A 23,315-nucleotide genomic window follows, 5' to 3' on the forward strand; every position below is an offset into this window, starting at 1 on the left:
AATATTGTAAATAATGATGATTGCTGACCCTTTTCAAATGTATCCTGAAAAGCAGCACATTTTCCAAGACATATTTCCTTACAGCATGCCACTGGTTGTAAATGTATTTCCTGATAGTCTCCAAAAAAAAAGAAAAAAGAAAAAATCAATTTCCCTACTTAAAACTTGCTTGAGGTGTTTCATTTATTGTTGATGTGCGAGTCATGTGCATTAACAATACTTTTACCAGAGTAAATGTAACCATCATGTGATGGATTACTCAACTCAAGTTTCAGGAGTCTGAAAATTAATTTGTTAACGAAAAATAAAAACTAATAAATGTCGTTTCACTTAAATCTATAAAACACACCCAGATCGCCCAGAGGATTGTTATTGGTCATATATAAAACTCAAATGGGAGTTTCAGCCACCCACCCACTACCTTTTGATTGCTATTCTTCGCGTTTAGTGACCACTTTCAGGCATTTCTCAACATCATTACTTTAACTGTTATTACACACTTTCAGCTATGAATTTACCACATTTGTGTCTTGATAAAGTGCTAGTCACACTTTTAGCCAAGAAGCTCCTTCTTTTAATTTATAATTTTAGCTACTATAATAACTGTTTATCTAGTTTTTCCAGCTACCAATTTCATTTGTTTAACTTTCTTTTTCTTTTTTTTAAGTAATCAGTTGGTCAACAATAATATGCATAGTCACCATTGCTTATACAGCTTTCTAGTGCGATTCCTCTTTATGGTTATTCTTCTGCTTTTGTTTATTTAATTAAAGAATATGAAAACAGAGCATGAGATGTTTGAGACAAAGAAAAAACAAACAAACTTAATAAATTACAGTAACCAGATATACTTGGATATTAACCTAATGAGGAAATATCTATCTAAATCATAAAAAAGTACTGATATAATGAAATTAAGTTATAGGAAGGGCATTTCAAGGAGATACCATCTCTCCACTTTTCCTCAGACTGACCCTCCTGTAGCCTCATGAACCCAATATCAGGGCAAAGTGTGTAATAGACACGGCGGTCCATCATGTGTATGTCATGCTTTGCTTCTCCAAAGCATGAAATGCACAGGTGAAGTTGCATTACCAGCAGAGGGACATAGTATATCTAAAAAGCCAAGATGTTGCTCGTGACCCAGGAAGGTGTAAAGTAACTCCAGGATCAGTCTATGCCAGAAACAATTAAGCTAGGTGGCTAATATGCAGTTACAGATAAATATTTTAGTGATGTCTCTAAATGCTTTCTCGTGATTATTTTCAAGGTGAAGTAATATCATAAAATTCTTAAAGGGGGCGATATCTGACTCTGTAAATTGAAGTGCTGTGAGGTCTGGAAAGGTGGGATAAGATAGCCAAACGCTCGCCATGAAACAGAGCTTGATATTTTTCTATCTAAATGTGTTTTTAAACTATTTTGTTTGTTCATTTTTACTTTTACCTGAATATTTTAACTACATTTAACTAATAAATTCCACATATTTTTAACCAGCTATTGTATTTTTTTCATTAAGTTTGTTTAGCTAAAACCATAATGTTTTTATCCATACATGTGTTGAACTAATATTTCCAGATTTTAATAATTCAGCATTGTAGCTTCACATTATGAATGATTATCCATAACATGTTTTTGTAAATGGGTGAACAATCTAACAGTTTCAACTGTTTTGTTAAGCGAATTCAACTTTTTTCCACTTCGTGACCATTACTTATTTGTTTTAATCATTTTAGCAATTAATTTTGGCTGGGTCGGTCTTTTTATCTATTAACTTTAGTTAAAAGTGTTAACTTTCTTGCTCAAACACATTCTGCTCTTACCACTTCTTTAATTAAACTGTAATTTCAGTTTTTTCTTTTTTCCTTTTTGAGAAAATCTGTCCAAATACCCTCAAAAATGTGCAAAAATGCACCCCGGAGTACATGCACTCTGGTTGATAAAACAGACAACATAAAGAAACAGCATTAGTCTCACTCTCTGTGAGTTGATCTGTAGAAAACAAAGGCAGTGACAAGGTGGTAGAGTGGGGCCCCACTGTGCTGAATGCACCGAACTCAACATTTATTGATTTATTATTCCATTTCACAGCTATCTTAATGAATCCGCGGCATTAAACTGAAGAGTTATTGTCAATGACGTTTAGAGAAATGACCTATTTCATGGCTGCATTAGAAACATAATTAACTGAAAGGCTTATTTTTTTCTTTAGGTAATGATGCAGAGAAACTTAAGTAGCAGAAGAGTGAAGCAATGAAGAGCCGTGAAACAAAGGCAACAGAAGAAAAGGACGAGGGAAAAAAAAAATGAAGAAGTGGTTACCATAGCAAAGCCAACATCAGCTTTCTTGAGGGCGGGGCCGTCGTTGGTACCGTCTCCTGTCACTGCAACCACCTGTCGGGTTTCGCCCACTGTGCTGTCGATGATGCCTGATCAGCAGAGTGAAACAACAAGAACCTAGTGAGTGCATGATCATTCAAAAAAAGAAGGGGGAAAAAAGTAGATCCATTTACAGCAGCTTGACTAAAGGTTTACATATACACGCAGATTTAAAGCAGCTCAACAGTCTCCTGTCAGAACAAACCCACCTTTGACCAGAGTGTGTTTGTCTGTGGGTGATGATCGAGCCAGAACACGCAGCTTGGGCCAAACTTTGTCCAGACGCTCTTGTTCCACCTAGAAATGACATGTTTAAGTTTCAAATAATCTTTTTCTAGCATATAAAAATAACCATCCCAGTTGGGTACAGAGCAATAATGGGGACTTGGAGCTTCATCTTTAACTGGACAAATCTGAGCACTTTACTGGGCAGAGCAAGCAAAGCATAAGTCATAAACCTAATGCATGTGTTTGAATTTGCCTCGAGGCCATTTGCTGTGTCTGTCCTATCCAAATAAAGACAATGTCCGAAACTCCAGGACAGGCAGTGAGAGAAACAGCCAACTGCTTAAGAGTTAAACTGATTAATTGGTTAATGGGCTGCACTGATAGTTCTATAAGCTTTTCTAGATTTACTGAGCACTCAAAGCACTTTTTATGCTATGAGCTGCATCCATCCATTTACACACACTCATGCAGCACTTTATGTACACAAACACTCACACACTGATGGATGCATCAGGGGCAATTTAAGCTTCACTATCCGTACAATCAGTAAACAAAGCTCTCTACCTCCCAAACCCCCAAAAATCAGCTGATATAAGCTTAATGCAGACAGATCAGTTTAACATGATACTGTTGTAAAGAGTGCTGTGTGGACGGTATCAGCTGAACGGGTAAAACACTACCAAACAACATCTCCCTTGCTCTAATAAGATACCTGTAAGATACATTAGGAAACTTAATGTTTGCTGCTTTTGTACATAAGCCTTTGGAAGGGGGTTAACTCAGGGCCGTTAGGCCACCAGAGATGTAATGGGCTAGTGGAAATCTGGCATTAGCAACAAAGACTTATTGGGCCATATTGACTTAATTTGGTGGTTGTTTTGAGTTCATTTCAGAGTCATTCTCTGGTCAAAGCTTCTTTTTTTTTTTTTTAAACTTAAATGCTCATATGAATGTTGCTTGCAGTTGGATTCTTTTTGTAGTCGTTTTACCTCTCCCTTGTCATTTCTTATTTGTTGGTTGAACTCTTTGCCCTCCAGACACAGGAAGTCCTCCCCAGGCAGCAGGATGCCACACTTAGTCGCAATGGCACGAGCAGTGTTGATGTTGTCTCCGGTAACCATGCGCACGGTAATGCCTGCACGCTGGCACTTAGAAATAGCCTCGGGTACCTGGAGGAGAGTCAGAACAAAGGGACTTGAGCATTTTCACAGTAAAAAAAACCAAAAAACCTTGAAGATGAATGCAGAGTGACAGAAAAGATGAAGATGATTTTGAGTCTGAAACATAAGGAAGGACCCCTTGCCTTTAACCCAAATAAAAAAACTGTCACAAACATTCTGTTGGTTGTTTCTTCAGGGTCTTAAAAGATGTTAAAGAAAGAGTTTATACTGCAGCAGAGCTTGTGTGTAAGAGGTCCAATTCCAGCAGCAGCAGATTTTACATGAGAACCACCGTCGTTGTTCTTAAACCCATCCTGAGATTCATTCATCTCGGTCTGGGAGAGGTGATAGTGACTACACAAAGGTACACAGACGAGAGAGGTGCTGACTGCTTCTTGTGCTCCTCAGGTGGTCCGACTGATATGACCAAAACCCAACGGAGGGCACATTTTTTGCTTACAAATACATACAAATGTTGCACAGTTCTCATTTAAAGTGCCTCAGCCAGGGTGCAGCATACTGTTTCCCTTCCTTAAGAATGGCTTCTTAACAGCCATCCTTCCACTGAGACCATTTCTGAGGAGGAAGTAAACAGTGGATCCCCTGAACGGCCAGCTTCATCTCTCTATTCCTGTGTCAGGTCTTTTTAGGCATCCCACTTCTTTTTTTGTCTTCCGGGTCTCGCTTTTCCTCATAATTTTAAGGACATATTACACAACATGCCAAGATATGCAGAGTTTTCATCTCTTTGGGAATCAACTTGTTGGAGCAAAGATTTTCTGCTGTCAAACTATAAGATCGTTGGGATTTTTAATGGATTTGGCTAAAGAAAAGGTACAGATGTGTTTTTCTTACAGGCTGTGAGTAACAAAGTTCCCAAAGACACAATTTAAAATTGTTTTTTTGCTAAGTTGTCTGCTATGTGTAGACACAACGCTGGTTCATTACCTGGAGTTAGTGACCTACGAATCATTCAAGCATCAAAATGCACCTGCTAAATTGCTTAAGAAACAAAAAAACATTCTCTCAAAGGTTTATGTACAAGGGCTGGGCTGAAAATGAGTGAAAAAGCAGCCAGTGTCCGAAGAAAAATGTTAAAAGAGCTTCAGAAAGCCTAGAGATCTATTGCTAAAGAGCATTTTTAAAATTAGTCTGGCTCCTTTTGTAGCACAATGTAAAGAAATAATGGGTGGCTCAGGACTTTGGCGCAACACTGCGGACACTTACATTAATTATAGTAAAATGTTGTAGGAAATGCTCTATGAATGGTCTGCATACATTACCCTTTAAGTTAATGAACCAATCAGGTTAAAAGGGGATCCTTGTGTTTCCTTAACTTTCAGCACTGACTGCTTGATTTTGGGGTTACTTGCAGTTACAAAAACACTTTTTCTGAACGTGAGGAGAAAAAATTATTTGTAGCACAAAGCCAAAATATTCAGTCTTGTGCCCATCACAAGTTGTGAAGAGATAAACACTGTGCTGCTGATTGACTCCTGCTGCTCTCCGGTTATTTCCATCCTGTTGGTGATCTTTGTGCTCTGACATTAAAGCAGCAGGCAGCAGCACTGATGCTTTCTCAGCTTCATTACAGGCCTCATTTAACACTTCAGAGCATCCGGACTGTAAGATCTGGCTAGGACAAACTTCGGTCTTCATGTTAGGAGAAAGTTAATGGCATGCTTACACAAATATAACAATATAGTCAAGAGCAGCCTCTCAGATGAGTTTCAATCTCAATGAAGAAAATTTAAGCTCCCTGTTTGGTCTGTTTAACTTATTTTTGCATCATCAGAAAAAACAAGCTGCACACCACAAACTCTGATTATCCCGTAGATCTACTGATCCCTGCGTGAAGTCTGGATTATTGCAGGCAACAGAAGCAGCAGCCTCTTACTGCTGTTTAGTAAAGCAACAAAGCTATTTCCGGCGCTTTTCATGTGAACAACTGATTGCAACACTATGAACGTCTTTGAATAGGGACCTTCTGGAAGTGTGAGAAACAAAAACACACACAAATGGCACAGAGCTGTTAGCGAGAGGATAGGGAGGAGGACAGCGGGAGGTAGAAACAACTGGATTATCTGTCAGTCTGCATGCATAGACAGCTTATCAGTCCTTTTACCTTTTTTTTAGGCAAAGTGGAAATTATGTAAATTCATCTCCCATGAAAATACAATATTTATCAAGGCACTGGGATGTGACATATGACTGAATGGTAATTATGTAATCCATAATTACAGTGTGTTTCTTGTTGAATAACATCATGGTCTCTTCCTCTCTGCTCTCACTGACTGTTAGGTTATCCACACTTCAGGTCAAAAGAGGAAATGACACATCGTGAATAGAAAAGTCTTTTTGGTGAACAGCGAACATTGTTTTATGTTCAGCCTTTTTATTCGGAGCTGCGGTTTTGCATGGTTAAAACAGATCCACGATTTTATCTAAACAGCGAATCACAAACAAATCTGAACAAAAAAACGTCAAAACCATATAAGACGTGAAATGGTAAGCCCATGCAATTCCATACTAACCACCACTAACCACTGAAGCTGCCATGGAAATCTATGGAAAAATGGTCCTCATATCCCTTACTCTGTGACTTCAGTATAGTTTCCTGATAAGTTTATGGTCTCAATGACTAGCTTCAAATTATGCTGATCACATTAAGAATCAGAAAAGAAGATCCCTGTCACATTTCAAAACACCAACATGGCTACGCTGAAACCATTCACCTTGGGGTTTCATAGCAGTCTGGCCAGTCGCACAGTCCTCTTTAAATATCTTCGTAAAGGGGGCCCTCTATGGTTGTCCTAATGTTTTTGTCATATATACACAAAGCGATGGATACTCTTCAAACAACAAGGTCAGTTTATGTGCAAGTAGTGCCTATGAGCTAATACAGATCTGGCTGTCAGCAATGAAGCCCCATCCACCTGTTACCGTTTATGAGGGGCAGCCAATGAGAGGAATGGTGGCTGCACCACAGTCCAGTATAAAAATAAATCAGGATTATTTTCACCTGTGAATCATGCTAAGCTACCACAGTGGTATTCAATTGAAGTAATTTGGACCAAGAAATGTGCATTAACTTCATATTTAACTGCACACATTCTGAGCTAATGGTGGCTGGAAAGCATGTTGGTGCATTTGTTAGCACTGTTACCTCACAGCAAGGAGGTTCCTGATTCAAACCCTCTGATTGGCTCGGGGCTTTCAGAGGACATTGCATGTACTCTGATGTCTTCCCAGAGTCTCAAAAATGCATGTTAACATGCGGGTTAATTTATGCTTGTTAATTAGCCACAGATGTGAAAGAATGCTTGTCTGCTTTTCTGTGTAAGCGCTGTAAAGAACTGGCAAACTGTCCAAGGAGAAGTCTTTTCCTCAGCCTATGACATCTGGGATAAGCTCTAGCCTAATTAAAACGATGAATGGAAACTCTTTTTATGACTTTAATATTTTGTTTATATGACTGCTTTGCAACACAGTGTTTTCAACAATGCTACAGAAATAAAGATTGGGATGTTTGGCCATAAACACGCCCAAAGAGGAAAGGTGAAAATGATAAGAATAAATAAGCTGTATAAAGATTCTTCAGCAGGTAACATCATTGATTTTGAAACCTAACGGCACATTGGCCAACATGAGCTGTTAACTACAGAGAGCATTTTGATCGGTGGTGCTGTACCTCAGGTCTGACGGGATCTTCGATCCCCACCACGGCGATGCAGGTCAGTTCGTTGAGGATGTCATTCTCAGCGTCCCAGTCTGGCTCTCCAGCCTCAGCAGGAAAGTCCCTGTAGGCCACACAGATGGTCCTCAGCCCATCGCACGCCATCGGCTCAATCACCTTTCGCACCATCTCGTCACGGTCCTTGGGCTTGAAGACACGAGGCTGGCCCTGGGCGTCCAAGATACGAGAGCATCTGGGAGATGAGAGAGAATCAGAGGAAGTGAAGGGAGATTATAAAGGTATACCAAAAAGGTTACTGTGTCCACCCAAGCAGCCATCTTTCCTCAGACTGTTTGTTCTTACTTCCTCAGGATGATCTCTGATGCTCCTTTGCTGTACATCCGGAAGCCTCCGTCAGCGTTCTTTAGCACCGTGCTCATGGATTTGCGGGAGGAGTTAAAGGTGTAAACCTTGTAGAGTTTCTCTTCGGGGACTTCATCTCTGATTGGCTGGTAGTCCCTCTTCAGCTCCAGCACCAGGCCCAGCAGAGCACATTCAGTCTTGTTACCCACATGGCGAGGTAAGCCGCCTTCTTTCTCCGGGGGCTGAGGAGCGAGAAAAAGTTTGGAGGTGCTTAAACATGATTAAAGTTACAAGCAAAGCGGGTCACTAGGAACATCCAGCGGTTCAGGTTTGTTTGATGTTTGCTGGTTCAATCAGAGAAGCTTGGGCTCCAGAATTAATCAAATTTTAATCATTTCATTGGGTCTATACGCACAAAACAAGACCATCTGAAGAACACAACGCTTCTGTAGCTGCAATTCAGGTACATGTGCAGGTTAACAGTAACTGTCAGTCATGTTGGTGCCATGAAACAGGTTTAATACTATAATTTAAAATCACTTAACACACATGGTGACACATATCTAATAAATTAATATAATAAATTATATCAGATAAATGATTTTAATTAAAATGTTAGTATTCATTTTTCTTGACTTGACATGAGCCAGCGTTAGCTTGGGTTTCAAGTCCAATATGAACACAGCGATGTACTAGGAGATTTTAGAGCACTTCATGCTTCCATGTGAGGACATGCGTTATGGAAATGACAGTTTCCTTTTCCAGCAGGAGTTAAAACCTACACACAGTGCCAAAACCGCAACCAAACGGTTTGTTGGCCATAATTTTACTCTGTTTGATAAGCGAGCCAACTCCACTTACTCTGAATCTACGGGGATATTGTCAGGGAGAAGAATGTCCAATATAAAAAGAGCTGAAGGCTGATATCAAGCACTGCGGGCTTCAGTGACACCTCAGCAGTGCCACAAGCTGATCATCTCCATGCCACACCGCACTGATGTTGTAATTCGTAACTTGAAAAGCATCCAGTGTGTAAATGACCATAATTTTCAGACACCAGACATTTCTGTATTGCCATAATCATCAAAATGAAATAAAAAAAAGGCTTTATATCTAACATATACAAAATATATCAGAGATTACTTTTTTGAGATATTTTCATTATCTGACTACCTCTTGTTTTCTCTGTCATGATGACACTCGCTATAATAAAACTATGGACTACCAAACACTAATAACACTACATACTAGTCTACATACTGTAATAAGAATACAGTACTTTGATCTGTAAAATAGATGGTTACTGTATGTAGGTAATGCGTTACCACTTTCTGCTTGGGGTGTGGACGATAAACAGAAGGACAGAAAGCTCCCGGAGCGAATGCTGCTCACATTTATGCACACCTGAGGCCAAATTTTCAGAGTATGGCAAAGTTGTATGTTTGTGAAGAATGCGATCAACAGTTTGTATTGGCTCATAAATATACACTCAATATAAGAAGGGATGATGCTGAATCTCATTCATTAGATTGTGCTCAGATTTTTCTGGTATGTTCTTTGCTTAGATGTTTTTTCTCCTGTGTAATCATCAGGAAACATTGTCCCAACTATAGTTACTGCCTCAGGCAGGCACTCATGTTGCAGTTTACATGCTTGTCAGTCTATACTCATAACTTGCGTAGTGAAGACTTCCATTAATAAAGCATTTATCACAGCACAGCTTCTTTCTTTAACATAAATGAAATGTTAGGCCCATAAATAACTGAATATTCTCTGTTTATTATTATAGATGCTCCAGAGCCAAATAATTGCATTTGGAACACCTGAGTGTCACTATTTGTCGATGTGATAGTTAAAGACTCACCAGGATCTTGGTGGTGTACGCTGAGTTGATAGAGATGCTGTTGACCATTATTTCCAAAGTATCCGGCTTGATAGCATCTGGTTCTGGGACAGTCTTGTAGTGCGTATCGCCGATGTATGCCTGCACCACTGTCATCCGATTCATAGTCAAAGTACCCGTCTTGTCGGAGCAGATAGCCGTGGCGTTGCCCATGGTTTCACAGGCGTCAAGGTGACGCACCAGGTTGTTGTCTTTCATCATTTTCTAAGGGATGGACGATGAAGGTGCACTCATTAAAACCTCAGCGTCTCTGACATGATTTTGAGAGGATTCTATTAATGTTAAATAATTCCCTCCTGCTCACCTTGACAGAGTAGGCCAGAGAGATGGTGACAGCAAGCGGCAGCCCCTCAGGGACAGCGACGACCAGAACTGTCACACCGATGATGAAGAACTTGACAAAATACTGAATGTAAATGGGGGTGCACTCAGCTAACCACTGCCGACCCTGGACCCCAAAGGTGTCGATCACAAAGTAGAGGATGAGGATGATAACTGTCACCGCCGACATGATCAGACCTGGGTGGAACAAGAGCAGTTTTCCATTAAAGTCAAGTAAGCTTTTTTTTAAGGGTTTTAAGGTTTCTACAACACGTATCTTTAAACCTTCAGTTTCAATCCTTTGGGACTGAGGCTGTTCTTTTGTTGCTGTGTTCCCAGTTTCTATGGACTCCTGTGTTCCTCCATCTCTGCTAACTTGTTTAGTCTCTGTCTTCATGTAATTTTGTAGTTTACTTTCAAGTTTTTCATGTACCTGGTTCTAGTTTTACCTCCGGCTCTTTCCTCCTTTGCAACTGTTTTTCTAGCACTCATTAGTTTTACCTGTCTTTAATTACTTTCCATTGTTTCATGTAATCAGTCTCTGTCTGTATATAATCTTGTCTTTCCATAAATCCTGTGTTTGACATCTGGATTCCTGTTTTATTTACTCCTTTGGGAATTATGTTTACCATTTTCAGCTGTTAGTAAATAAAGGCTAATTTTTTTGTTAGCATGCCTATCTTCTCTAACCATTTTATGTCATGTATGATGTTATAATCTTGGTGATCCAATACCTATTATCTTATTTTGTATTCAGCAACTTATACTCACATTTTAAATTGACTTACTTGACTGATCTGCACTTCTTGTCCACATTTCATACTTTTACACATTTTTTTCTAAGCAGAAGACACGTCTGCAGTGACAAGTGCACGGGACTGTTAATGTTTACCTTTAAATGCTTAATTTAATGACATTGTGATCATTATTTGAGTGACGACATTTGTGTGTTGAAGAACACTGTAAAGGCTTAGCTATTAACAGCCCACCATGACTGTGTCTGCAGCGATTAATGACACTTGTTCAGTGAACCTATTCAAGGTTGTTAAGGTTAATAAAACCAGCGTTCCTGGAACGCAGTGTGTCTTAACTCATGATGGAAATACAGCTGCTCAACTTCAGCTTTCTAAAGTTGGTCAATCTTAGTGCATTTTCAGATTGTAGTCCCCATTATTTGCTCAAAAAAAATCCACTGAGAACTGACGTAAAAAGTATCCTTAACTTAAACTATCTTTTTTTCTGATTTCCTGCCTCATTGGAAAGGCCGGAATGTCCTCTATTGAGCACATCAGTAGGGTAGCTCAAATAAGTCAAAAGATATAGACCAAAACCAAATGTCCATTACAGAGGACATTTGGAGACTATGGCTTAGTTTATTAGGTTTACGTGACTTGTCCACATTAAGTACTGCAGATTCAGTCACATTCAAGTTATTAAAAACCTTCTTTTATTTAAATTAGCATTTTTTAAGCAAAACCAACCTGGCATTTTTCACAGTGCTGTGGCAGCACTTTTCAGATCTCTTGTGGTGCTTTTAAAGATGATCTGATGAGCAGTCCTGCTGAAGACCTGCTGGCAAACTCTCCCTGTGGTCTAGCCCTTTGGGAAATATTTAACCACACTGTCCCCAGTCTGATGCTACTACAAAATAATTTTGATTGCATGTCATCCCCTTTGCTTTCCATGTCTCTGTTTCTATAGTCAACTACCAAAAGAAAATACACTTTAATCTTTAATCTATTTACGCTTTGGTGTCTAACTGCACTGATTCCGGACTGCCAACACTTGAATATGTCTCGCTTGTAAAAATTTGAAAGGTGGTTAAACTATGATATTTAATAAGGCAGTGAAGTCTGGATGCCTGTAACCAGACAACATCCTGAATATCAAACAGGTGAGGGGAAGTAACAGAAAATTCCCGTTTGTGTTTCTGTACTTCATCTCTCCTGTCAGTCACCTCCAGTCAAAGTGTTTGGCCCAAATTCTATTTCTGTTCGGTAATGATGTCCTGAAAACCCCTTGGTGTATTAAGGTCAATTGAAATGACACAGAAAATGCTTTCAATTCCGGGATGAATCGTGTCCCCAATAAAAAACATCCATCCACTAGAACTGAGTGCATTTTGACCCTCAGCCTCTTCGTCCCTGCGCTGCCTGATCACTTTGTGTGCTATTAGAGGGCAAGACACACTTTTTCTCAAATGTCGTCTTTGTGAGAGTCATGTAGCAGCATAAGTTTCATTTCTATGTATCTAATAAAGAGACTTGTTTAGGATCTACTAGCCTGTAAAGAAATAAAACTGCAAAGATCCTCTTAGTGTAATCAAAAAGAGACAAAACTGCCTTTCCAATAACTTCAGATATGTCTGATGTTGAATCAATCCTGTAGATATCTGGGTTGAACTAACAGTACAGTCAAATTCAGGCACCTAATAATGAGTAGGATCACATAATAAAACAGCCAGTTCATTTTATTAGTGATTCTGTACATTTTATGCTTTATTTATCAGTTTTGACATCCTTTGGTATTGTGACTGCGCTGAACTGCAGCTGGAGACTCACCGCTTATAGCTGTAATATACTGATAACATTAACTAGCCTTCACAGAGGCTGGCAAGGCGATGCCGTCAGACATGATCACAATGTTTACTTAGCTCAGGGCACTCTGAACTCTTTTGGCAACAGAGCTGATTTAATAACTCTGGCAATCTCTTACATTTTTATTTAACACCATCATTCAGAGGCAGAGCAGTAATACTTAACGTATGACTCAGGAACCAACTCAGGATTGCCACAGGACGTTGGCTGGCCCACAGACATTTTATAATTCACTAAATAAAATCTACTGAAGGGGTTCCAGCTATGTTTAATGCTGTACAGAGTCCTTCAAAAGTAACCAATTCAATCAACTGCAGCTAAAACGCAGCAGCAGCAGCAGCAGCTTCCAAATATGGTAAAATGAATGACTTGTCATTCTGGGCGGGTATTCAAGTTAATATAGATAAGAAATAAGGAAAATATAGGAAAATGTTAAATATTATGTGAATACAGAAAACTACCACAACACTTTGTCTTCCTGGCGAAGTAACACTTTAAGTTTATTCTTCTAAATGGCAAAAAAAAAAAAAAACAGACCACTGCATATCAACTGTAAGCTTTCATCAGGGTCTGATAAACACATAATCAGTGTGAATTAAATTACAGTAATGCTAACACTTGTGTGGAGGAGATTGTTTGCTTGTTTAATGTTTATTAACCAGCCTCTGGTCTCCAGTGATTGTGCAAAAGTGGTCCTCAGACAAAGCAGCGCGAGTATCCCTGTTGTAGGCTCCCAGCATAAAAATAAAAATAAAAAAAAAAAAGACGAAGGAGAGAGGTCCCATCAGAGTTTCACAGTAGTTTAAAAACTCAAATTACTGACATTCATTTGTGGCTGTTAAAGTATTCTTAATAATCAGTTAAAGTTAAACCTCAAAATCTTTTACAAAACTATTAGCTTCATTCATTTTGGCATGTCTCTTTAAATGTGGTCTACAAAACTGTGCTGACTCGACTTTTACGTTTTTGGAAAGTGAATTAAAAAAAATAAAAATACTCCACCCCAGGTTGAAGCTAGACCAGCAGATTCCCCTCAACCGCCAGCCTTTGTTCTAAGCTAGGTTAAGATTGTTCGTGTGTGTGCGTGTGTGTGAGCTACTCACCAGCCTTCCCAATCTGCACAGCTAGTCTGGTCAGTTTTCCCTGAAGCACAGACTTCTCCTTCTTGGTAACATTGACCTTTTTCACTGGTTTGACCTCTTCCTTCTCCTCAGACTCAGCGGCCTCTTCACTCTTCAAAGGCTGTATCTCCAGAGCAATGCCATCCTGGGTCTTGGCTGTTAGGATGGAGGCGGTAAAAGGAGGAAGCGGAAGGTTTTACGGGGAATGACAGAAGGAAGGAAGTAGGGTTCGAGGTGGTGAGTAAAGACAGATGAGGACAGACAGAATAATGGAGAAAATTGATGGTAGTTGGAAAAGGAGGAAGGTTTTGGATGGGAGCAAAATAAAATTTGAATGAATTAAATTGATGTTTAATTGGCAACAAAATAAAACACAATGAGGATGCAAGGTTCAGGAGTGGTTAGGGGATGAAGGAAGAGAGGCAGAGAAAACGTTACAGAATCAGTCTGAGGGAAAGCTGAAAAACGACAGGACGAGTTTTCTCAGAAAACAGAAACACCTCTGACTCCTAATCATTACATGGTGAACCTTTGGCTGAATGCAGAGAGCAGCATTTCATCGTTTTATGATCACACAACATTCATGATAAAAAGGTCCAGGTAGCTTTCAGAGTGTCACAGACGAGTTGGGTGCAGCAGTTCATAATGAAGTGCAGCAGACAGAACAGAAAACAGCAGATACAACAGTGAGGATTTAACACGGGGCTGTCAATCACACACAATCACACGCACAATCACGCACACATACAGTTTGTTTGACATCAGAGCTCTGAGTTTGAGATCTGAAGTCTGATGTGCAGTCTAGCTTCGCGTCCTGCTCGACGGCTCTGCTCTGCATTTGCATAAACAAACTGTGTATTTGCATTTCACTTCATCAGCTGTGATCCTGTTTGGACTGTAGTAATGTATGTGGAGCGTTTGTGATCTGTTTGATCTCTGCTCACAGCGCATTCAGCTCCGCTCGCTCCATCCGCTGTTTGTCGTATTTCCATACCAAAGAAATATGAGCAGGTGATGAACGAAAACAAAACAGAGCTTCTCTAATCTCACACACTGAGGTTTGATATTTGTCCTCATGAACGACTGAGCTGACAACTCTGAATGGATGATTTTATCTGAAAATTCCTTCATTTCCATGTCATGTTATTCACAATTAAATACTGGAAATGCTCTGCTGGGTCAACAAACTGGGGCAAAATTACTCAAATTTACATCATTAAAGCTATTCAGACTGACTGCTGGTAAACATTTCAACATCAAATATGGAACCAACATTTCCAACAAATCGTGGATATAAAGCAAGTTAGACAGATGACCAGAAAGTAACAAGTACTCTTGTATTGCTAAGGTTATAGCTCTACTGCTGTGAAAACATAACATTTATTCAAATTCTGAATTTTAGTTAAAAAAAATATTCAATGGAATGAACCAAAGGAAAAAACAAAACAAAAAACAATCCAACAATAATAACGTGAACTGGAATGAGGAGTAAAACCATGTTGTCCAGTTTTGCTTCACTTTTGCAGAAAGTTTCAGCAATAAGTTTAAAAGAAACTGAATTAAATCAAACTGAGATACTGAGCCTCAAGCAAGAACCGATTTAAATGTTTTTAAGGGAATTGATTCTGTTTTTCCTTTTTTCTGTCAAATATACAGTCAGTTTGCGCAGTCCTGTGAAGTACACCCTATAACCCAGCAGCTTTAGCATTTCACTGTGTGACTTTATCAGCTTCTCACATCATTGTGGAGTAATTTTTGCCCACTCTTCTTTAAAATGTTGTTTCAGTTTATGCACTTATTCAGTTTATGAACTGAAGTTGATGTTTGGGATCATTTATTTATACACGTCTCTTAAGTATTTTTCAGTCAGGTTAAAGTCTGGACTTTGATTGGATCATTGCGGCAACCTGAGTTTTTCCTTTTTCAGCCATTCTGTTGTAAATTTACTGGTCAAGCTTTAGCCGTCAGACTGATTGCCTCAGATTTAACTTTGGAGTTCACAGTCGACCCAGTGACTGCAAGGTATCTGAGAAAAACAAATCCTCAGCCCTCCACCACTGTGCTGACAGTTGGTATGAGGTGTTTGTGCTGATCTGTCCAAATGTGGCGCTGTGATTCACAGCCAAACATCTCCATTTTGGTCTCATCTGTAGAAACCTGCAACAGTCTTTTTTTCCTTTTTTGTTTATGCAGATTAACTTTGAAATTCTTATGACTGACTGACATAAATCCTGGTATTAGCTGGTGAGAAAAGATGATGTTTGAAATGTGTTGTATGTATATAGTGAGAATCTGAGCTCAATCTAACAAAAAAACTGAAGATTTAAGATAGAAACATTAAAAAAGTCCCTGCATGAGGCTCCTTGTCTTTAACGGCTATATTGCCTTCTAACCTGGGTAAAATGAAAGAATTTGCATGCTCAACAAAGCCAGGAGTGTCGCCCTAACATGTTTTTTGTCTGACCACTTTTATCCACTCCTCAGTTCCACCACCTTGCTCTGAGTTTCATCAGGTTGTTAATGAGAAACCTCCGACACAGATTATTTCCAGAAGGGAAGTAATTTCACAACAGCACGACCTCAACAAGACATTTAACATTCTGGATGTGGGGATGGGTCGGTGTTAAACCGGGAAGCTGCGGAGCCTTATGCACATAGTCCACTCTGAAGACAAGCCACAACATAGAACTAACTGACACAGCTTCACACGAACAGGACTGAGACCCACTGACCAACCACAGAAGTGTAAACAGGCGCAGCACTGAACCATGGGAGAACGCACGGCGAGCAGAGGGGAGGGGGTGTCTGACAATCAAAAAGTAAAGCAAGTCAACAAACAGAAGATGAACTCAAAGGATCACCCCAAAAAAAATGAAAAACAACAGCGATGCAGAACCACGACAGAGAGAGACAGGAGGAGGTAGTGGAGGCTGCAGAGCTATGGAGGCTGCAGGAGACTTCAGCAAGACAAAAAGGAACAGAGGAGAGAATCAAACAGTGCCTACAAGACAACATGAAGTCCTGAGCAACGCCCTGCGAGGAGGCAACAGTGAGAGAAATGAGAGGAGTCAAAAGGGAAAAAGAAAACAAACTGAGGATAATACACAAACAGAACAGACGACAGCCCACAGCCCACTGATACTGCAAGGGTGCAACTCCCACATCCTCGCTTCAGCGCCCCCACCCGCAAACCCCCCCGGCCATGTCTGTTTTCCCTCAATACTGCCAAGAGAAGCTTACATTGACCACAGCATGTTAAAATGTGATTTAAAAAACAAACAAACTGTGGGGTATTTTAAAGGTGAAACATCAGATTCTCAGATCCTTCTTTTGCTGCTGCACTTCCTGCACAGATGTTTCACATTAAAAGCTTTCCAACCGCTCAAGGGACAAACACCCACATGATATTAAAGTGAAACATCTGCAGGAAGTGTTGTGATACAAAGGGTAAAAAAAAAAAAAGGAAAAGCAATTATTAAATAAATGATAAATAAACTATATTAAAAATTAAATCTTTAGGTTTTAAACTAGAAACAAGCTATTATGAGATGTGACCTTGGGCTTTTTAAAAACGTGCAATGGGATACTTAATCAAAAGACAAGGGTTAGACACCTTTGTCAGCCCATTTGTGGAATCTGCACCTCCCAAGACACCTGCAGTATAGGGTGTCACCACCATAGACAGTATAAAAGATGGTAGCAGCTGACCAGTCTAAATAGTGCCTAAGTGCATCAAACATGCATTACTCTTAATGGCCAGTAGGGTGTGCCTCCTCTGGTTGCAATAAGACTTTAGGTTGTCTAGAAGAAAACAACACTCGGCTTCCTCGCACTCTGACCTCAGTAAAAACTTTCCATATGACTTTATGGCTCCACTGCTACTTTCAGGTCACACTGAAGAAAACAGGAAGTTCATTTCATAACTTATGGTTGGAAAAAATAAGCAGCTGGAAACATGACTGATGGGAGAACTGGGGCTATTTCACGTAGTTAATGTGCTGCAAAACTTGGAGCTAAAAAAGGTGGTGACAAATGCATTCAGGGCTTTAAGGTTCATAAAAATGAGCAAAGATGTTCCTAGAAATGTTGTCCAGCTTGTGTTTTTCAGCGGAGGTCGGCTGTGACTGCAGCACTGACTATAATTTCCGTGTGAAAAACAGTGATGAGCATCCAAAAGCTGTGTGTGCGTCTTTCTCTGTACATGAAGAAGCATTCTGTCTGCAGCAGATGCTTTAACCATGGGAGGTCTGGATGAGGGGAGTGTGTCGGTGTGTGCGTTTAAATGTGTGTGTGTGTGTGTGTGTTTGCTGAGACAGCTTGCAGAGGAAGCTGGCCATGTGCTGGAACACCCAGGACATGGAGGGCATTTGGCTGATTTTGGAGGTTGCCGCAATGACGTCATCAGCAATCTCACACACAGTCATTAAAGCCATTAAACAAGGACACCTCAGAGGTCAGAGCAGTATGTTAGGAGTTAGTAACCCTCACTGATGGTCTCGCAGCCCAATTCTGACCGTGAACTGAGAGACTCTGATGAGGGGAAAAAAGGTGTTTAGCAAGCACATGACTTACATTTAAGAGATTAGTAATAACCGTTCAATGTTTTGTTCTTTTTCTTTCAAACAGAAAATAGCGATAAAGATCCCAACAGTTGCATAAGTTAGTTTGCAAAGTGCACACTGATAACATTTACAAATCAGTAGTGCTTCCATGTTTGTTTGAATATTATGAAAACAGCCTAACTTGTTTCTGCAATTTAACTTTTTTTTTTTTTTTAGTGTGAATGTCTGTTGAATGTTTTGTGACATTTAAAGATTTGCTGACCAAACAAGAATTAATCATCATTTGAAGTCCTAGCTCGTTAGTCTGGCTAATATTTAATAACAGGCCTTCTGCAGGCAATTAACCATTAGTGTGTCTCCTTATAGACATAATATATTAAGTAAATCTGAATGATTACTAATTGATTGTTGTTTTTAACATTATATACTTCTGTTTCTTGTTGACTCTTGTGTATGCGTGCACCTGAAGCTTGCAGGCCTCGCTTCTGTGTACTCCTTAGCAACAGGTGTCACCACAAAAACATGCCAATGGGTGTGATGTCACTTTTGGTACACGTTCCTGTTGGCTAGTGCGACAATGAACTTCCTGTAAGTGATCATAAATGACTTGTATAACCCACGTCTTATTTTTGTTTTGAGTGCTGCAAATAAACGTGATTTACACAAAGATAACCACTACACTCACATTTTTAAAAATTTCCCTGTGGCTGATTTCTCACCCAAACATAAATCATGTGCTTCCAAAAAACATGCCCTGCTTTCAGGGTTGAGGCATTAATGCACTTCTACAGGGCGACCGCAGACTCGGCTGTTAGAGACTTGAAGGTTGAGAGTTGCACCCTTGGACAGGTAAAGCAAGGCGAGAGAACGTCCCCCTTTATACAGCAGAAAGAGAGAGAGAGGGAGAGAGATGGACTGGACACTCCCCTCCTGCCGCTGGGTGAAGGGTGAGGAGTGGGTGAGTAACAGGGAGGATGGAGGGACAAAGCGGGACAGATGGATGAATGGAGGGGTTACCTTTGTTGCGATTTTCGGGGGGTCCTTGTTTTTTACCTGTTCGGACAGAGAGAGAGGGCGGAATGCTGATAAGATGGCTCAAAGGAAAAATAAGATCAAATCAAACTGAGGGACAACACAAAGTTCAAACTGATAGAAACCCACAGGTGTGTGTGTGTCGTGTGTGTGCCGTGGGCAGGAATGGACGAATCAGAGGAGAGAGACACACGACTTCCCGCTGCGGAGAACCGATGGCCAACGAAATCTAAAGTTTTAAAAATATTCATCAGAAATTTAAAATGTGGTTTAAAAGTAATCAGGCGATCGATTTATTTGTACTTTCCTGAAGCTCTGCATTACTCTGTTTCTATCATTTATTGTGAGAAGGTAGACCTTTCAGGAAGTTGTCTGTCTGTTTTTGAAATGACACTGAATTCATGTTATTGATCATTACAATACAATAACATGTAAGACCCACTAGTGTGCTCGCTTCTGTATTTCACTTCACTTTATGCAGTGTGAATTCATCTGTACCAGCACACTGTGGCCTCTTTTAAAAGGTGATGCTTCACATGGTACATAACATTGTTAATATGATACTTTATCTAAGCTTACTGAGGTTTTTGTTCATTATGTACATCGTTAAATAGACTGCATGTTGGTCTGTTCTGACACATTCTTGTAAGCTGCATTATTTTCAGATTATAAAATATAAAAATATATATAGAAAAAAATAAGTTGATATTATGGTCATTTATTTATCAGAGTGTGGATTTTTAAAATAATTTTTACTTTAAAGTGGAACGTAATGAAAAATGTTAAGACTCAATTATTTCACACAATTATTGAAGGTTGTGTGATGTGAATAATCAAATCTATGTTAGCACGTTCACCGCATTGATTTGTTTCAGTACTGCCTCAAAAGGCTGCCAGCACAGCTGCAGACGCTGTGATAAACAGTGACCACGTTTACATTTTATTTTGAAATTCGTTCCTTGTTTGAGCAGAAAGTGAGAGTTAACAGAAAGCTTTGCTTTTTAGGGCACTCCCTTTGTAGAGTGGTTGTGAGATGCTCTGACATGCATCAAAACATCATTTTATTTTTGTCTGCTGATTTTCTTGAGGTCTGATTTTTTTATGTGACTAACAATGCGTTCACTTCCTGCCAAGATGCCGTCTGTGTATCCTCATTATGTGCATGATGTTCTGTGGCGTTGGTGCCCCGAAGAGCCAGCCAAGGCAGTCTTGGAGATAATGTTCCCCTTTTATATCCCTAATGGTCCCCTTTTAGAAGACTTTTAGAGGATAGCAGTATGGCATTGATTTTTCTAATCTTTTATTGACTTTTTACTTTTGCTTTCATTTGCTGGATATGTATATTTTTGTTTATTTATTTATTTTTTCAGATTTAATCCTCAAAAAAGTATTTAGGCTTAGGAAAGCGTTGCAGTTTGGGTTAGAAGCTGCATCTTTATAACAGTAACCGTGCACATGTAAAGATAATGACTTGAGAGTTACAGTCACTCTCACTAGTGCTAAAACTCAGTGTGTCAGGGAACACATGACAACGGACACTTCAAATTCAAATTCAAATTCAAATTCATGCCACATGCCACATGCCAAACACATGCCAACGGACACTTTGTGTGTAAACGAGCCATTCCAGTGGCTTTGACTAAACAGCACTAATTGATGCCCTGTGGATGAAACTGGGCTGTCTGAACTGGACTGCTGAATCTCTAAAAGGGATTTTATTCACCCCAAAAATGACTGAAAAGCTAAACACATGGGCTGATGCTGTCTCTGAAATTGATCTTAACGAGGTGTCATGTACTGATTAGACACAATAAAGCACATCACAGGTGAAGTGCAGGTCAGGTACGTTTTCCTGCTCATAGGAAGTTACCTTCCTGCTGCAGTAAAACTAAGCTGTCTGCTTTTATTATGAAAGGAACTTTGGCAAGGTCAGAGCTAAACAGCGCGCGCGCACACACACACACACACACACACACACACACACACACACACACACACACACACACACACCTCTTTGTTATTCAGTTGGTGGCTTGATATCGAGAGTGAACTGGTTCGAGTATGTGTGTGTATGTGTGCGTTTGCAACACTGAAGGCTTTTATCCCCGCAAGATAACTGATGGCTGTGACTTGACACGAATGCATGAATGTGTGCAGTGCATGTGTGCGTGTTTACGGCGGATTGATGCAGCCATGTGTGACAGTGAAGTCTGCTGTGTGTGTGCTGTTAAAAGAACACAAGAACCTCATGACAGTGCCTCCGTGTGTGTGTGTTTGTGTGCGCGCTTCTATCTTTGCGAGGATTCACTCCCATTTTGGAAAATAAGGGCTTTTTTTTTTTTTTAAGTTAAGATCCCTTTTGAAAAGTCTGAAAATATCAAAGCAAGGACTTGTTCTGAAAAGTGATGACACTTCTCACTTCAAAGACTTTCTGAGGGTTTGTGCTTTGTTTCAGCATAAGGATTAGTAACACATTTTAAGATTAAGATTAAAGCTTTGACAATGTAAACATGGAAGTAACGGCCTGTGTATGAGATGTAAATGTAAAGGCTCTTTTCTTTAAAATTTAGAATTTACTTTTAGCTGAATCTGTTTTGTGGTTCTCCTCATTAGGAAGCCAGCACCAATTTTGTTTTTGTCTGTTTGTCTGTATTTTTTATGAACCAGAAACTGGAGGCCGAAATGCAAACCTGAGCGTCTCTCTCCGCTGAGCTGGTACATTCAGCCAGTTCACAATGAATGCCTGACAAACTCAAACTTTAGCCAGTAAAACAAAATGATAAGACAAAAACAAACTAAAGGAAAAGGATACATGTGTAAAAGGGGGTTAGCATGATCACAAGCAAATCAAAAGCAATAGAGACCGACTGCAGAAGCCTGTTGTTTTACATCTGCTCTGACATAGTACAAAGATCATCTGGACGTTGGCTTTTGAAGGGTCCCTCTATAAAAGAAGCAACTGTGTTTCACAGTTAATTGATATTACATAACTGGCCAATTTACTCAGTACTGTGGCCATGAATTTACATGAATAAATGAGACCACGATGAGGTGTTTGCTCAGGTGACCAATCAATCTGTCTTTGAGTCTTTGTGAAATCACAGTTCAAAGTGTTGCTTTACTGAAATATTAACAAAGATTGTTTGCAAGCCCACGACAGAGAACAAAAGTTTAAATGGCCTATCAAGATTCCCATCAAGCACTTAAACATAACAACTGAATAATGTTAAAAATTCAAGTATTTTTTAAAATTTTACATCTGGGGTGTCAAGCTCATTTTAGCTCGTAGGCCACATACAGCTTGATTTGATCTTAAGTGGGCAATTGCAAACCATTGCATAACAACCCCTAAAGTGCTCCCTTTCTTTTAGTGTACAGAAGTACATTCTGCACACTTTCCTGTTTAATGAACCATCCACTTACAAATGACAGCTTGACGTGACTGAAAGTGAACCTATTGTGCTTTTTTGAAAATATTTTCTGCCATATGTCACATAATGGTGGATTCTCTTATTAAACATGGCAAAAGTTTCAAATAAAGAGGTCAGTATATCCTTGAGTAATTTCTGTGAGCCAAAAGTTCAGGCTGCAGTGTGCTCTGAATGCTTGATTTCATTTTTTCTACTTTTGGATCTGTATGATGTGAATAAGAGAAGATATATATAATATGGTCTCCTCAGGCACACAGCTCCACCTGTGAGCACGGAAGCCCCACCTACCCGCTATTCAAACCTGTTCAATGAGCAGCCAATCAGATGGAGTAGCTAAAACAGCTTGTTTGAACTGAGGTGCTGCACCAAGGACCATTAAAATATCAATAAGCGTTATCTTCTAACTGAATCATGCAAAGCTATTTTGAGTCCAAGAATTATGTCTGACTCCTCAACAGCCTCCAAACTCTGGAGATTCATCTAGTGGGCAGCACTGAGTCCTTTGAAGGACTGGGGCTGTCTGCTTAACTTACAGAATGAAG

At 39.7% G+C, this 23,315-nt stretch overlaps 1 protein-coding gene across 6 annotated transcripts in view; it reads right to left on the reverse strand.

The window, feature by feature from the left end:
* Window positions 1-23,315, reverse strand: part of LOC113022133 (plasma membrane calcium-transporting ATPase 1-like) — a 127,701-nt gene that overhangs the window by 19,140 nt on the left and 85,246 nt on the right. For 4 of the 6 annotated variants that reach the window (XM_026167210.1, XM_026167208.1, XM_026167209.1 and 1 more), the window contains 9 exons: window positions 19,328-19,363; window positions 13,731-13,904; window positions 10,014-10,228; window positions 9,671-9,913; window positions 7,807-8,048; window positions 7,459-7,696; window positions 3,597-3,776; window positions 2,589-2,676; window positions 2,323-2,429 (listed from right to left, as the gene is read on the reverse strand). In XM_026167210.1, coding sequence (XP_026022995.1) covers window positions 2,323-2,429; window positions 2,589-2,676; window positions 3,597-3,776; window positions 7,459-7,696; window positions 7,807-8,048; window positions 9,671-9,913; window positions 10,014-10,228; window positions 13,731-13,904; window positions 19,328-19,363 — 1,523 coding nt within the window. The remainder of the gene's footprint in view (window positions 1-2,322; window positions 2,430-2,588; window positions 2,677-3,596; window positions 3,777-7,458; window positions 7,697-7,806; window positions 8,049-9,670; window positions 9,914-10,013; window positions 10,229-13,730; window positions 13,905-19,327; window positions 19,364-23,315) is intronic. The other 2 variants (XM_026167212.1, XM_026167213.1) reach the window with 1 other exon arrangement.

This window comes from Astatotilapia calliptera, chromosome 5 (assembly GCF_900246225.1).
Source record: "Astatotilapia calliptera chromosome 5, fAstCal1.2, whole genome shotgun sequence".
Classification (NCBI taxonomy): Eukaryota; Metazoa; Chordata; class Actinopteri; order Cichliformes; family Cichlidae; genus Astatotilapia; species Astatotilapia calliptera.